Source organism: Tachypleus tridentatus, chromosome 12 (assembly GCF_004210375.1).
Source record: "Tachypleus tridentatus isolate NWPU-2018 chromosome 12, ASM421037v1, whole genome shotgun sequence".
NCBI classification, from domain to species: domain Eukaryota; kingdom Metazoa; phylum Arthropoda; class Merostomata; order Xiphosura; family Limulidae; genus Tachypleus; species Tachypleus tridentatus.
This window is the reverse complement of record NC_134836.1, coordinates 104142080-104157923: the sequence shown is the minus strand read 5'-3', so window position 1 is coordinate 104157923 and position 15844 is coordinate 104142080. Positions and strand designations below refer to the sequence as shown.

The 15844-nt window shown below is 30.8% G+C and overlaps 1 protein-coding gene across 3 annotated transcripts in view; it reads left to right on the top strand.

The window, feature by feature from the left end:
- The window catches only part of LOC143234209 (RNA-binding motif, single-stranded-interacting protein 1-like), a 125999-nt gene that overhangs the window by 99320 nt on the left and 10835 nt on the right, over positions 1-15844 (top strand). For all 3 annotated transcript variants that reach the window (XM_076471390.1, XM_076471392.1, XM_076471391.1), the window contains 7 exons: positions 1251-1459; positions 4431-4489; positions 4739-4830; positions 12930-13087; positions 13551-13612; positions 14523-14602; positions 15582-15625. In XM_076471390.1, coding sequence (XP_076327505.1) covers positions 1251-1459; positions 4431-4489; positions 4739-4830; positions 12930-13087; positions 13551-13612; positions 14523-14602; positions 15582-15625 — 704 coding nt within the window. The remainder of the gene's footprint in view (positions 1-1250; positions 1460-4430; positions 4490-4738; positions 4831-12929; positions 13088-13550; positions 13613-14522; positions 14603-15581; positions 15626-15844) is intronic.

Sequence of the window (15844 nt, the reverse complement as noted above, 5' to 3'; positions counted from 1 at the left end):
TTATCTGTACAAGTTGAATTATCCATTAAATTACCTTAGCATACAAGTAAGAGCTTTAAGTTTGTCTCAGTAAACAATATAACCTCATTTGCCCAAAGTTGCAATAAGGTAACCAGATTAGCACACCATGTAGAAGGTGGTATTTTAAATGGCTACAAGTGTAGCTTATTCTGCAATGAGGGTACATTTTAATAGAAATCATGATGTAATCTTTTATAAACCATCCTCTTGCTGTGGACAGAACGATGTTCACACATTTGGTTTTTGCAGTGTACATCAAAATTGAATAACAAATTTTGTAGGTCTGTAATAAATTAATGCAATCTTTGTTGTGATTTGGGGACAAGCTGACCCTAATGGACTGCTCTCATTTTAAATACAAAAACTAAAATGTTTGAATTCACATTGTAGTGTACATCTCATTGCATTGGCTTTGTGTTAAAATTATTTTACTTGGTAGAAGCATTTCAGACAGTGTTTTCAGTGTGCTTAAATGTTGAACCATTTTACAATAATTGTGAGCAAAAAATACATAAATTGTAAATTATCAAGAGACCCATACTTATGAAAACAAATCATTTGTTGCATACTATTTACAGTTAAGAATGTGTTGATTGTCTTAATTCATTTCAGAAACAGTGGTTGAGTATGTTATGTTAAAATGACCTTTAAGCCTTACCAAAGTGTGACAGTCTTTGACGGTTCTTGTTTTGCTTTATTTGATTGTGCATTCTGACAATAACCTGCAAAACAGTTTTCATTTTAAAACAGTTGTGTCCAAAGTACATCACCTCACTGATTGCTTTCTACAAGTCAACAATTAGTAGAATGACTGTTACCTAGTGTACATTTCAACAGTCTATTGCATAAAATCCAATTAAAGCTGGTCAAATCATTCAATATAATCTATTACCTTTTAGTTGTAATTAAATCTGTTAGTGTCTCATAAGCTAATCAGTTAATCAGAATTATAGTTGATTAACATTGCAAATATCTGTAAGTAATACTATATAAATATCTGTAAGTAATACTATATAAATATCTGTAAGTAATACTATATAACTTGAACAAAAAGAAATCCCTCTGCTTGTATGAGACTTAGTTGTGGGTTCAAAGTCTTGTAAGATGTTGAGTGTTTCAGTTTATTAACCTCTGCTTGTTATGTTTTACACTTATTTGTAATTACCTTTTTTTTATGTTCAAAATCTTACGATGCACCTCTCAACAGTAATTTCATATTTTTTTTATAGGGGTATTCAAATGCTTGGATTCCTTCCACTTCACCTCCTGTCTCGGGGAGCAGCACTGGAGGATCTGGTTCTCATTCCAGCTCTGTGTCTGGCTCTGGATCAGGTGGCGGAGGATCAAACAGTGCTGATCAGCTTAGCAAGACCAATTTGTACATTCGAGGACTTACTCAGAGTACAACTGACAAAGACTTGCTAAATATGTGTGCCCCGTAAGTATTTTCAGTATATGAATAGTCAGTAGCTATTATCATTGTTTTTTTTCTTATTAATATTATCTTTATATTTGTCAGAACATAAAGTTTTTAGTTATTGTTGATCACATTCAATAAAAATCAAAAGGATTGTTTGTTATTAATATCACTTAATGTTTCTAAGAATAGGTTTACATATAGAATCTATTAACATAATGTATTCTGCATTTATTAAAAGTTTTTTGTAATGCACATACTTTTTATCACTTTACTCTTAATTTTCCAGTATTATCTGATATAACTATGTATGTTGGTTTAGTATCAGTGCTGATGTAGCTAAGTTGGATACAAAACCTAAGTGTTTGAATAAAACTTTTAAAATGGTTAAGTATTTGTACATTCCTTGGATTCCGTCCACTTCACCTCCTGTCTCGGGGAGCAGTACTGGAGGATCTGGTTCTCATTCCAGATTTTCTTGGCATATATTAAATATGGTACAACAACCTTCTCATACTTTCAATCTGTTTTTTTATACATTTGAAGTTTAATTATTTTTCATGAGGTGTTAGTGAAAGGATATAAAATTCACTAAAGTTTTGTTTATTATAAGCTACCATTAATAAAGCCTTTCAAACAGTACTAGAAATTATCATGGATACGAGATTACATGTAAAATTTATACAGTTGCTTGTAAAGAATCTTACATTTTAGATTGCTAAATATAAGGATTAATAAGCAAAGTTCCTCTAAGAACTGTGGATGTAGACTACAAGTCAAAAATAGAAGTTTTATAATGCATTAAGTTTTAAAATTAACAGTTTTTAACAAGTTTTCAGTTAAAGCTGAAAAGAACTTAATTTTAAAACATTATGAATATTTTTAGCCACAAATATTACATAGTGCACATGTTACTGCTAAATAAATGTAATGTTTTGAGTGTTTCTAAAGTATCTTAAAATGATAGTCTTTGGTTGACTTTGTTTTCATCTTCATGATGTGATGATGGTTGTTGCAACCTATTAAAAGTTCCACATCTTTTGATATTTTCTTTGCCATGTTATCATCAGGTGCTCAACATTAAGTTTCTAGCACATGTGTATTAGTATTGGTAAAGAGAGAGATTTCTATTTGGTTTCATTACCTTTGTGCCCAATTTTGACTTTTAAACACCGTTAACTATGTAAAGGTATTAGATTAAAGATAATAGAGGCATCTGAAGACCATTTGATCACACTTGAAATTTTTTATAAACACTAGTCAGAAATTAAAGCTTATGTCAGTGAAGAATTTTCTCAAGTTACAGTTGAATACATCCAGTGATCAACTGCTCTATTAAGTTTTGTGAAACTCAATATCTTGCTTTTAGAAGTGAATGTAACAAAATATCAGTCTGAACCTCTCAAACAAAAACCTTGCCAGAATTTAAATGTAATAGTTTGATGGAAACGTTCAATAGGATCAAATCATAGTAATTCAGGTAATAAATCCTGAAAAAATGCACAATTAGCTATTTATAGAAAGTGAATTATCTAGGTTCCTGTTATTTTGGAAAATGTAAATTAAAACTCAAGGTTTATCTATATTAGTCTGAAATGATTTCACAAGAAGCTACCAGACCAGTTTAAAGACAAATTGTTGTTTAGTATTTTGGTTGAATACAGCTTTTTAAAAAAGTTTCAATAAAAATAGTTTGGGTTATATGCAACCAAAACACATCTGAATGTTTATAATATGTAACTAGTAAGTAGACATAGTGGGTAGTGTGCAAGAAAGTAAAATGTTTTTTAATTGTGCAATGAACATATCCCTTACTTGAGATTAAAAGTACATGAACATTAAATTGCAATGTATTGCCATTTATAAAATGTAAAGAAAGTCTATTCATAAAATAAATCATTACCAAAATCTTTCAAACAAAATGTGTAGTAGTAAGTTAATACAGTGTTGGTCTACTATAACTTTTAAGTTATTTTCAAAATGTTGGAGAAATTAACATTTGTTTATTAATGAAAAACTTATGGCTTCATTAGAATATTGATATTAGGCAAAACTCAAATCAGTTGTATATTTAAGTGGGAATTCTAAATTTATAGAAAAGTCATTAAAGTTGTAGGCTTACCAGTATATTTCATTTCGTTGTCTTTACTTTGTGCTACAGAAATTAAGTTACTTTAGAGCTCTTCTTGAAACAGACACATTATCAATTTTGATATTTTATATGAATAATGCTCAATGTAGATACTTGTGAATGATTTGTAACATAATTTCTCCTGAAGATGGTTGAAAGTACGCCTAATAACACTAAAGATAACATCGTGAACACATGCTGCAGTTTCTTTCTTTTTTGTCCATATTTTAAACTTATCACTAAATTGTTTAGCTTTTAAGTTTCTTTTCTATACTGGCCACTGACTATTGTTTGGAAAGAAGATTGCTTGTTTTTTCTGATCTGTGGCATTTATTTCTAAAATACAAGTGACTTGCATTCTGATATTTTATTAAAATGCATAGTTAAAATATTGTAGAATCTGTTTTAAGCAGTTGAAAGGAATGTTTTTCTTTTTTAGAAGCACAGCCATGTCATTCTTATATAATTAATACTATGACATTTAAAAGAAAATTTGTATTATTAGGAAAAAATAGTGTTTTGTGTATGTTAGTGACTTGTTGCAAACAGTTAATGTATATTTAACAATACAGTATTTTTTACACCATTTGCTTAAGGGGCTACTTTGCTAGTGAAATCTTCACTATAAACCTAACTTTATTTTAAAAACAAAAAAATATATTGAAATTCAATTTCTACATGTCTGTAAATAGTTACCTAGCATTCTAAGATATAATGAGTTGTAAGATTATTTTTTGATATTTAGAAATTATAATTCTAAACTAATAATAATTTGGTTTAATACTGTATGTTGTAACAGTATTTCATGTGTATATGTTTATTTACTCGTGTTTCGATGTATTTATGTTTATTGTTTTTCAGCTATGGCACAATTATTTCAACAAAAGCAATACTGGATAAAACTACGAATCAGTGCAAAGGTATGAGATAAACCATACAAGTTATTTGCACAATAGATAATAATTGGCTACGTAAATTACTAAAGACACTTATCTAAATATACCAAACATAAAGTAATAAAGCTTCTTTAGTTTATGTATTTATTCATAGACATTATTTTCACAATGTTTGGTTTAACTGTAAGAAAAGTTTTTAAACTTTTTGTACAGATAATTATAAACTTGTGTTATTTATTTCAGAGTTTAAGGTTTATGTTTTGACAAATCTAGGTTATGGATTTGTGGATTTTGAATCTCCATTGGAAGCAGAAAATGCTGTTAAATTACTTCAAGCACAAGGGGTACAAGCTCAAATGGCAAAGGTAGGTCTTTCAATTAAATAGTAAACAGTTTGCTCAAAGCTCAGGTTTTGTTTATGCAATAGCAAAATATAAAATCTAATATTACTTAGTTTAGTTTTTCAGTATGCTTTACTTTCTGTTGGTGCAGCACAAAACAATGTTGTATGGAACTAATATCGTTTTATAGTTGGTCAGCTTGGAAATAAGTTTTAAGGTATCAGAACCAGCCTAATAAAATGCAAATAAATACTACTCTTTAGGATCTAACACAAGTATCTTCACTGTATTTGGATAAAGGTTGTTTCCAGATCAATTATTTCTTAGCACAGGCTCAGTTGGTTTCAGATTTCTCAGGAAATCAATTTAACAGGAAGTTCCGCATCACATTTTAGCTTTCTTCCTGACTTGGATTTTTTAACTTGATATTCAGGACCTTTATTTTATTTGTTTTAATTTGAGTAGTTTTTTTAATTGTTAGAATTACTTATTAGACATTCTTTTTTCTATTGTTTTGATACCAATTAGTTGATATTTAAACCAGTGTTGTTTTTTTTCATTAACTTTGTAAAGTTCAGGAGAAAATTACATATCATTATTTTCTGTTAACCTTTTTGTTGTTGTTATCAAGAATTATTTTTACTTTAATAGATTACACATTACTGTGTAGCTTCTAGTTTCCATAATAAGTTCTCTACTACTCTGTGGTTTGAATTATTTGTAGCCACTAATTGTCAGTGAAGAGATACTTGGTAAAGACCCTTCAAGTTTGGTATTTTTACTACATATTTTGTTGCTTATATCCCATCTTCTATATTTTTACACCAGTTTAATTTTAAATTATTTCATTTGCATTCACTCTCACTGTTTGTTGTTGTTATGGTCATGAAAATTCATGCTGCTTGACCTATGAGTGAATTAACTTGTGTATTTCTTCTTGTATCTTATCCTCTTGGTCAAATTGTTTTAATAACTATTAGATTCCCTCCCATGAAGAAGATATTATGTTAATGGTATCGCCATGTAACACAAATTTGTTCCTGAATAGTACGTGCTATTTCTTAATTGGTTATGTTGTAAAAGTACAGAAAATGGCCATTATTCCCTTCAAACTTTGCTTTTGTGATCTGGTTAATGAAATTTAGAAATTAACCTATTTTCTATGTAAAAATTGGCAAATTTGCACATTTTCATTTGCATAAGGTCTGAATAAAACATTATGAATCAAGGTTTATATGTATTTATACTAAAATTGTACAAAAATGTTTAGAAGTGAGTAGTTTTTCGAGATTTGCAACTGTAACGTTAATCACTTTCACATATCAGCCCCCAAATATAGTCTCCCATCGTGTTTTTGTCATACGCTCCTTGGTATCAGGGTTCAAAGTCCAGTATATCTTGGCAGAAGTGCTTGCCTTGCTCCTCTGAGTATGCTCTCATGTTCTCTTTGAATTTATCAAGATGAGCATCAAGGATATGGACTTTCAGGGACATCCTGCAGCCCATTTTGCTGTAGTTCTTAACCAAAGACTCAACCAGTATCTCATAATTTCAGCCTCGTGATTGTCCAAGAAGTCCCGAACTACTGCGACAAAGCTGCTTCAAGCTTTTTTTACTTCCTACTGAGCTTCTTGGGGAATTGTGTGCACTCTAGGATCTTTATTTATGGTCCTAAGAAGATACCAGTTTTGACCTTTGCCTGAGACAGCTTAGGGAAGAAGTCTCAAAGGTACTTGAAGGCTGCAAACTGTTTCATAAGACCGAATTTTATGTGCGATGGTGGGAACACCTTCTGGATGTCCACTTGTGGCTCACACTTGACATTGAGCCTTCCTCCACAGAGAACTTGGTTTGTTGTAGCCAATGCTTCCTGTTGTAGTGCGCTGCAGTGTCCCTGCTGTCCCAAAGGCAAAGATAACATGGAAACTTGGTAAAGCCTCCTTGGAGACCTGTGAGGAATTCCACCATTTTGAAGTCTCCAATAACCTCTCAGCCATACTTATCATACTTCAAGGTCTTGATGATGTTGTATTCCTCTTTGAGGTGCACTGAAAGATATTTAAATTTTAAAAGGTCTAAATGTGTATAATATAAAATCTTACTATTCAAGGAAGCAATAGTTGTCTGTCTTACCTTCTAGAATTGTTTTCAGTGCTTGCAGGTAAAATGAGGTGCCCAGGGTTTGTCTTGATCCCCAAAAGACATGTCAAAATATGCCTTGTAGGCCTCACACATTTTAGCAGATTCTGTCAGAGTATGTTTTTGTTCTTGTCTTGATAAATTGACCACATATATAGCAGAATGTGTGGAGAATGCTTGCAGCTTCTTGATGCTATTTCTGATAATATCAGATAGGTCTATGTGTTCACGTAGGCAGCTTGAACTAAAATGAAGTCGTGAGTGATGAGCCTGTGTGTGTGTGTAATTATTATTATTATGGAAAGTTCTAGAAAATTCTTAAATTCACAAGTTCTACAACATTCTAGAAAGTTCTAGAAAATTCTTGCAAGTTCAAGAAAATTCTCTATCAGGTACTCAGTACTGAATCTACCTGGAATGTTCTGGGAAATGGGTAAATTTGAAAATTTCATTACGCTGGTCATAAAAGCAAAGTTTGAAGTTACAGGTCTGGGACTCCTTCAAAGTACTCTCCTCCCCAATGCACACACTTATCCCAACGGTGTTTCCATTTGTTGAAACAGTCCTGGTACGCTTCTTTTGTAATGTCCTCCAGCTCCTTCGTCGCATTTGCCTTAATCTCGGGAATCGTCTCAAATCTTCTTCCTTTCAAGGGTCTTTTGAGTTTGGGGAACAAGAAAAAATTGCAAGGAGCAAGGTTAGGTGAGTAGGGGGGATGGGGAAGAACAGTGATCGAATGTTTGGCCAAAAACTCACGAGTTCTGAAGGCTGAATTTCGTAGCAACGTGGTGCATCTTCAATTTTTTGGTCAAAATCTCGTAACAAGATCCAACTGATATCCCACACTCTTCAGCAAGCTCCCTGACAGTCAGACGTTGATTTGCTTGCACCAGGGTGTTGATTTTGTCGACGTGGGGGTCGTCATTTGACGTGGAAGGACGTCCAGAATGCTCATCATCTTCAGTGGACTGTTGACATTCCTTAAAACGTTCATGCCACTTGAAACATGCTGTACGCTTCATAGCAACATCACCGTAAACCGTGTTAAGCATTGCAAAAGTTTCAGTTGCAGATTTTCCAAGTTTAACACAAAATTTCACAGCAAGTCGTTGTTCCTTCAGGTCATTCATTCTAAAATCTGCTAAACGAAAAAATTGCACTTCACTTAAAACCGTGTAGCTAATACACAAATGAAGCTATCTGCAATCGGGAAATAGCGTAGTAATTAGCTGATCTGTGCGAACCTAGCGACACCAAGCGGATTCCTCTGGAACCAACTGGAGCTGCACAGTTCAAACAGTCCGCATATTTTTTGAACAGCTCTCGTATATGTAGTATGTTTCCCATATCAGTAGTTTTATAATTTGTGGAACCCTGTGTCTTCCAGTTAATTGGGTTTTGAATCATTCCTTCAGATTTAAATGTTTTAAACTATATTTCAAAGTCGTTAGTTTTATAACCATCCAGTAATGGATGGTTATGTCTTATTATGATTACAAATTGTATTATAGTTTATGGTGAGTTGATAGTAAGTAATATGAAGCAAAGAAACGGAGAAGATTTATAAATTTCCTTGACCACCCAGCTAGAGCATGATGGTCATTGTTCCTTGTATTTCTTACCAGTTGTCTTATCAAGATGTAAGTTATATTTGATAGCGTGAAGAACAAAGTTCTTATTTTCTGTTTGTTTCTGTGAACCAACTTCATGAGCTGTGTTGCTGAATATTTACTAAGTATGCAGGTATGTGTAGAGACTAAGTAACGAAGGAAGATTTCATGACCCTTGATTCATAATTCGTTAGTGAAAGTATAATGATTTTATCTTAAAAAAAAAAAAAAAGACAGGAGAGTGAGATATTCATAACACATGAATATCTCGTGTCATATCTTCCAGAGTTTAGGTATTATTTATTCCACTTCATTTCTTCCTTTCAGTTTCTTTCCAAACCACAATATCATGAATGAAATGTAGTAACTCGGGGTATATAGATTAAAGTGCATTTAAATACTTTAGGCATAGTATATAAGCAGACCACCTTTATTTTGTTCAAACTCTTAGATGATTCCAAGTGAACTGACATGTGCACACCCACAGACAGACAGAGATGCATCACTGTGTTACCCATATGTATTTCATTAACAAAGTATACCACATCAATTGCAAAATATCATTTTATGTTCCATAATCTTTCCTCAACCAATAGCTATTCCATGTTACACATTTTTTTTAAACCCTTTTCTACAACTCGGTATCATTTGTTAAAGTAGGAACCAGGAGTGAAAACAGTACTCTTCCTGTGTTCTAATCATGTATTTAAAATTCCCATATATAAACCTAGAATCTTATTTGCTGAAAAGAAGAAGAGACAGTAACAAAAAGACAAACTTATTTCACAATGCAGTTGAGTTGCTTCTCATCATTTCCACTAAACATATTTAATTCTACACTTTGTAGGATTAAGTTAGAAGTGTTTCATGTTTAAAATATGGATAAAGGTTATAAACAGTCCCTATTAATTAGCTCATGTAGACTGTTAGCAACTCCTTTCCAGTTGTAGTTTGTAAGGGGTTTTACTTGACCAAACCGGTGCAAGGCCTAAATAAGGCCACCTCTTTAAAAGAGGAAGTAGCTTGACAGGGAGACTCGATTTGATCACTATGGAAAGTTTAAAATGTGTATGAAAGGTTTAAGTTAAAACATTTACTGTAGAAAATTGATAATATATCATCACATTTTTAAACCTAATAAGTTATAATTAAGATTGTTTTACTCAATAAAATTATTGGAGAAATGGTTAAGCTTATTGTAATTTGAAACATACATTTTTTGATAGTTTTACAGATAAACTATAATTTCTATGTTTGAACATTTGTCTCTGATACTACAACATTACTGAAATACCTAGAAATCTATCTGCTAAGCACTTCAAAAATAAGTTATCATAAGTATGAAATTGTCTAGTGACTGTACTACATTTTACCTGAAAAAAAACAACAAAAAAAAACAACTCTGGTTTATGATCATGTCATGTGGCTCTTGTTTTAACAGAAAGTTAAAATGGGTAATAATTGCATAAAGGTAATAGTTTATAACAATATTTGTTTAGTCATGCATTGTTAAATACTGAACCATTGGTTTTACAAAGTGTTCATTAGGATTTAGTACAGAGAATAGAGGTAGATGTAATTAATGGAAGTCTCTGCAGTTTGTAGTTATATTCCAATATTACTGTGAAAGTGTTAGCATGACAAAGCAAGCTAGCTGAAATTTCAAAACATAAATATGTTGTTTTTATAAAGTCATGATATGTGTTTAAAGTAAGACGTCATCTGGAAGAGATAATCATCATGACAAGGTCTAATCTGTGGTCAGTCTGTTTAGATGTGAACTTATCTGGTTGATGTGTTTGATAGATAAGTGCTCAAAACTTTATTTAATAAATAAATATGTCACCACAACCGTATGCGACATACTTGGATCACTCACCTCATTCTGTATTTAACAGAATTAAAATATTTCTCGTGTTTTAAAAAACAATAATTGGTGTTTGTGGAATGGTTTATATATATATATATTTTTTTCCTTTTGTAATGAGTACATTGTAAGTGATATAAATTGAAGTACAATTGCTGAGACATTGATACTGAAACTTATTTGCATAATGTCTGTTTTTACACAGTGGCTATGAGCCTTTTTGTTTTTAAAGAAATGCTGTTTATAAAGATCCAACTTACATACACAGATTTCTGATATGGAATTTATGACTATTATATTAAAGTATTAAGAACTTGCTATTTTGAATTGTCAAATGATTTTGAAATCTTATATAAAACCTCAGTGACGTCGAGAAATCCCGCTTGTAGAGAAAAATATATATGTAAAAATGGCTCTTTTGGGTAGTGAAAATTCACTCCTCTACATAAAAAAAATTTTCACAACCTAAACGAGCTGTTTTTACATGCATACTAATATAAAACCTGTTAATTATGCACATTTTTAAGTGCAGATTCTGTACTTGCATGGATTTTTTAGTAATTTCTGTATTCTAAATCAACAACATATGCAAATAATTTAGTTGAATTATTGTGCTTTCTGGTTCATAGCTTGTGGCCTGAAATGTGGTTTTTTTTATTTGTCTTCATATTTATTTTTCAGTTTTTTAAGGATAAGACTACCACAACATTTTTCCACAGTCTAATAAACATTGGCCTACTAAGCCCAAGGTTAAAGACCTTGAAATTATATTTAAAGAATCTAATACCTTATTTATACATTTACTGAATAGATATCAGTACATGTCGGAAAACAATGTTTCATGAAAGAGGCTCTCATTCCATTCCTTAACCCAAAGTTTGTGTAATGCGTTGTTTGGTGGATACCACACTTGAGTTATCATAATGCTTAATCTCGAATAACATGTATTAACACTAATAAGCATTGTCTGTTTGTTATCGATGGTTTTAAAGAAGTGAGGTTTGTATATGAAAATCTGTATTGCCCAACAATTTAAAAGAAAATTGAGTATTTTGTATGAAGTGATTTGATTTGATTTTATTTCTCTAAGGTGGCAATATATATTAGTTTCTTATTAATTTGACTTGGTTTATAGTTTACAGACTATTATCTTAATATTTTTGTTTGTAACTGAAGAATAGCTGCATCCATAAAGGATTGCAAAAAGTGTTAAGTAGTAAGTTCATGTTAACATTTATGTTGTATCAGTAACTGGCTATTTTTTTGGAAAATAATTTCTTGTGTTGAAAGATGTTGATCCATGGCACAAATATTTATTGTATGTGTATTTGTATTACAACCTTTTGATTAATTTGCATTTAGCTGTGTTTTTCAGCAAAGGTTTTTTTATCAAGAGCAAGAATAAATATCTCAGTTTATAAAGTCTCATAAACTTTAGAATGTTTTTTAAAATTCTACAATGCAGATGATAGTTTATTGAGAATAATTTGTCTCATCATAATATATAGAAAGCCATCAATCATGTAGTGAGTTTTATTGGTCACATAGGAGTACAGACTTAATGACTTAGGTTTCTGTGGAATTTCAAATTCGAGATAGAGATTAAGATATTCTTTGATTGTGGCTCCACTTAAACAAATTACATTGTTGTATGTGAATAAATTAATTGGATGAAACTACTGAGATTAAAAAAAAGATTCCAAAGAAAACTAATTTCAGCAAATCGTGTCAAATTATAAATTTTTGACACTTGAATTATTATATTAACACACATTCAAATCATTGCTTCTTATGAAATTTCTGAGATTTCTTTATTTCAAAAAGAATCCCATTACTGATCAACATAATGTTATAAGGTTGGGTTTCACTGCATTACTTTTTGAGGATTTCTAAAGAATACAGACAAACATACTAATTTATCAGTAAAATGCAAATACATCAGGTCCATTTTACTGTACTTTAATGAATTTAAAAAAGTTCATTGCTTTTCTGATATTAAAGTATTTAAGTTATTTTACATTGTATACAATTCTTAAATTGGCCTAATAATATAACTTACATTATTTATTTGCAATGCCTTAAAGTGCTAATTATGCTAATTGTGTGATAACTATGCCTTTACCCTTACTTACAGCAAAATGTTTTATCAGACTTTTTTGCTTTGAGCTAAACAGAATTGTATTAATGTTCAGCTTTCAAAACTCTTGAATATGAACTGACAAATTTCACAAATTAAATTTAATACATTTTTGTTTATTTTTTGTCCAAAACAGTCTCGTAAAATTTAGAAATGTGCTCAAAACAAAGAAATACATTAAAGCAATTCTGTATATTAACAAATCTTTCAGCACAATAAAGAAATTTATTAGACATAATTTGTAATTTAGTATGCAGTATAAAGAAGATGGACAAAAAGCAATCATGCCTTCTTGAAAATTACTTTACTTTGTTGCTTGGTGATATTTTCTTATGTCCATAATAGTCAAAATTATGAAAATCTTCTGCAGCAACAAGAACAGGATCCTACTAATCTTTACATTGCAAATTTACCATTGGAGCTCACAGAAACAGACCTTGAAAAGATATTATCCACATACGGTACTGTTATTTCTACCAGAATTCTTCGAGACAGCAACATGTTTTCAAGGGGTGTGGGTTTTGCAAGGTAATTGTTTATAACTTGTATACTGTTTTGTAAAGTCTGCTGTAAAAAACCAAAATTTCTTTGTAAATGTAAATTAAAAACAGTTTTATTTTTTGTGGATAACAAATTTCTGTTGCATGTTTTTGGATTTTTTTTCATTTGTTTGAACACGACATGGCAGATGTGTAAGTAAGTAAAATAACTGACATTTGTGTTGTTTTTATTAGGCCAAAAATCAATAAAATCTAATTGTAGGATACAGTAGTAAAATTTGATAAACTGCGGAAAAAAATATTTAGGACTAAATCATGTGATTTCTATTAATTTTGAAATCATGAAAATTGTTACTGTAGTCTTAAATTAACAAGTTTTTTTTATCATATTCTGCCAGATATGGAAAAATCTGAACAAAAATGTTTCATTATTCTTTAATTATGAAATACATATTTTTTTTTAATATTATATTGTAACATTTTTTTTTCAGGATGGAATCCAAAGAAAAATGTGATCACATCATACTTATGCTTAATGGAAAATATCTACATGGTAAGAATATGTCTAATAATTCAACAGCAAGTGGTATATTAAGTTCTGTGATGGGGTTATATTAATTAATCTTTTATTCAGTTTAATTCTTTCATATAAGAGGTGGTTCAGATGCGAATACATAGATATTCATCTGTGTCCTGTTTAGGTCCCTCATGTAAGAGATTGTTCACACAAAACTCTAAGTGTTCTGTACTGTTTAATTTAGTTCCCTAGTTAATTGTTCATTGAGGAAGCTAAACCAGTACTATGTGAGAAGTGGAGATAGTTTTGATGTGATTTGATTTGTAAAAAAGATTGAGAATAATGTATGTATTCTTTATTATATTTTCTTTTGAACATAAGTGTATGAGTAAACATCTTTTACATTCTGCAGCAGTATTCAGGTGGTACACTTGTACATGCATATATGATTAGGAAAACTGAAAAAATCATTTCCTTATGACTTTTTTAAAAATAATTTTGCTGAAAAGTATTTTCAAAACATTTTTATAAGGACAGAATAAGGCAGGCAGTTCTTGAAATGATTATTTGTTTTAAAGGGTCCAGAAAGTCTGGAACCAGAGGCACTTTTTACAAAATTTGTTCCATGTGCTGTTCACGTAATTCAAAACAAGTGTGAATTAACTTAACACTAATGATTTAACTATTATCAGTTAAAAATAAACACTGCAAATTATCTATGATTTCAAACACCCTGTAATGTGATTTAGTTATGTTTTTCTTTAAATTCGTTTCTTCTTATACACTATAAATAGTGTATAAAATGGAAAGAGAGGATAACATGGAAACTTTATTAATTGAGAAATTTGTATTTAGATATAATTATACATTTCCTTATACCTGACAGTGTACTGAGCATTTTTGCTCTTTCTGTTAATTCATATCTGTAAAAAATTTGTTTTTTCAGGCTCTAAGGATCCTCTTCTAGTGAAGTTTGCTGATGGTGGAAATAAAAAGAGGCATCAGTACAAAACTCAGGACCAACAGGTACGTAAAAATGTGAACTTAAGTTATTGAAACTTAAGTGCCAACTTAGACAGAAGCATTTAAAATTACTGGACTTTGTATGTTTCAGAAGCTGTTGCTTTTTTCTTATATATTCAGATATAAAATTAACATACTTGTTTTGTCATAATGAAATGTTTATGTGCAGGATTATTCCAAGCACACTCCATCACTAGGGCAGGTAAAGAACTCTAATATTTAACAATAAGAAGAATGATTTATAGCAGTTGGCTACTGGTTCTTTATTTATGAACAATCAGTCAGAGTACTGTGCTTATAAGATGATTATAGTTGTTGTTTAGAGCATTGTTCACTGTCTTTATAGAAAACTAAAAGCACACTGTTCTATTGTGTTACTTGCATGACAACTGGATCATTATGAAAGTAAGGTTGTCAAGAAGGACCATGCACTAATTATGTAATGGCAAAAAAAAAGTAATTAGCAGTGTCCTGAATAGCAATAAGCAGTATTCATTATTCCAGAGATTAAATATATTTTAGTGATTCACCATTATCAGAGTCTGCAGCACTGACTGAAAGGTAAATTTACTTTAAAGCAAATATCAACACATTGGATTCAACACTGTTGTGAGTAACTCTGAAGTCCACGTGTTGGCATATCTGAGCTTATCAATAGGCAAGACTGCAATTAATAAATGATGCTTTCCCTCCCCTATGGTGTTTTATTGGTGGTTTCTATGTACTTATGACAGTGGTTAATAATTTATACTTACAGTACCACATGTTTCTGGTAACTCTTCTGAAAAAACAACAAAATTGTTTAAAAAAAATTAGTTGGCCATTTCTGTAGCAAGTTATGAAATAAGTTTGAAGATTTGTATCAGTAATAACTGATGAAAAGCAAGTGTTATATTTTAGGTAGTATAAAGGTTATAGACTTTATTATTATACTAATTAAAGCCATCACCCCCACCCACCCATTTGTTTTGTTTTCTTCAAGGGTATTCCATTGCCTTATGATCAGTCAGCAGTGTCACAAAATGGGTAAGTATTATAGTGTATAACATTTAATTTTCATAGTGTGTAAATACAAAATCAGTATTATATTGAGCCGAGTTTAAAATGGGTATGTTGTGTAATAAGTTCTTTAAGTTTAGAAATAAATGGGTAAGAATGGGAATTTTCTTTGTAATAATTTGGAAATGTAAAATGTGGACATTTTTATTTACATAAAGCCAGATCAAATAAAAAATTAGTTTACAA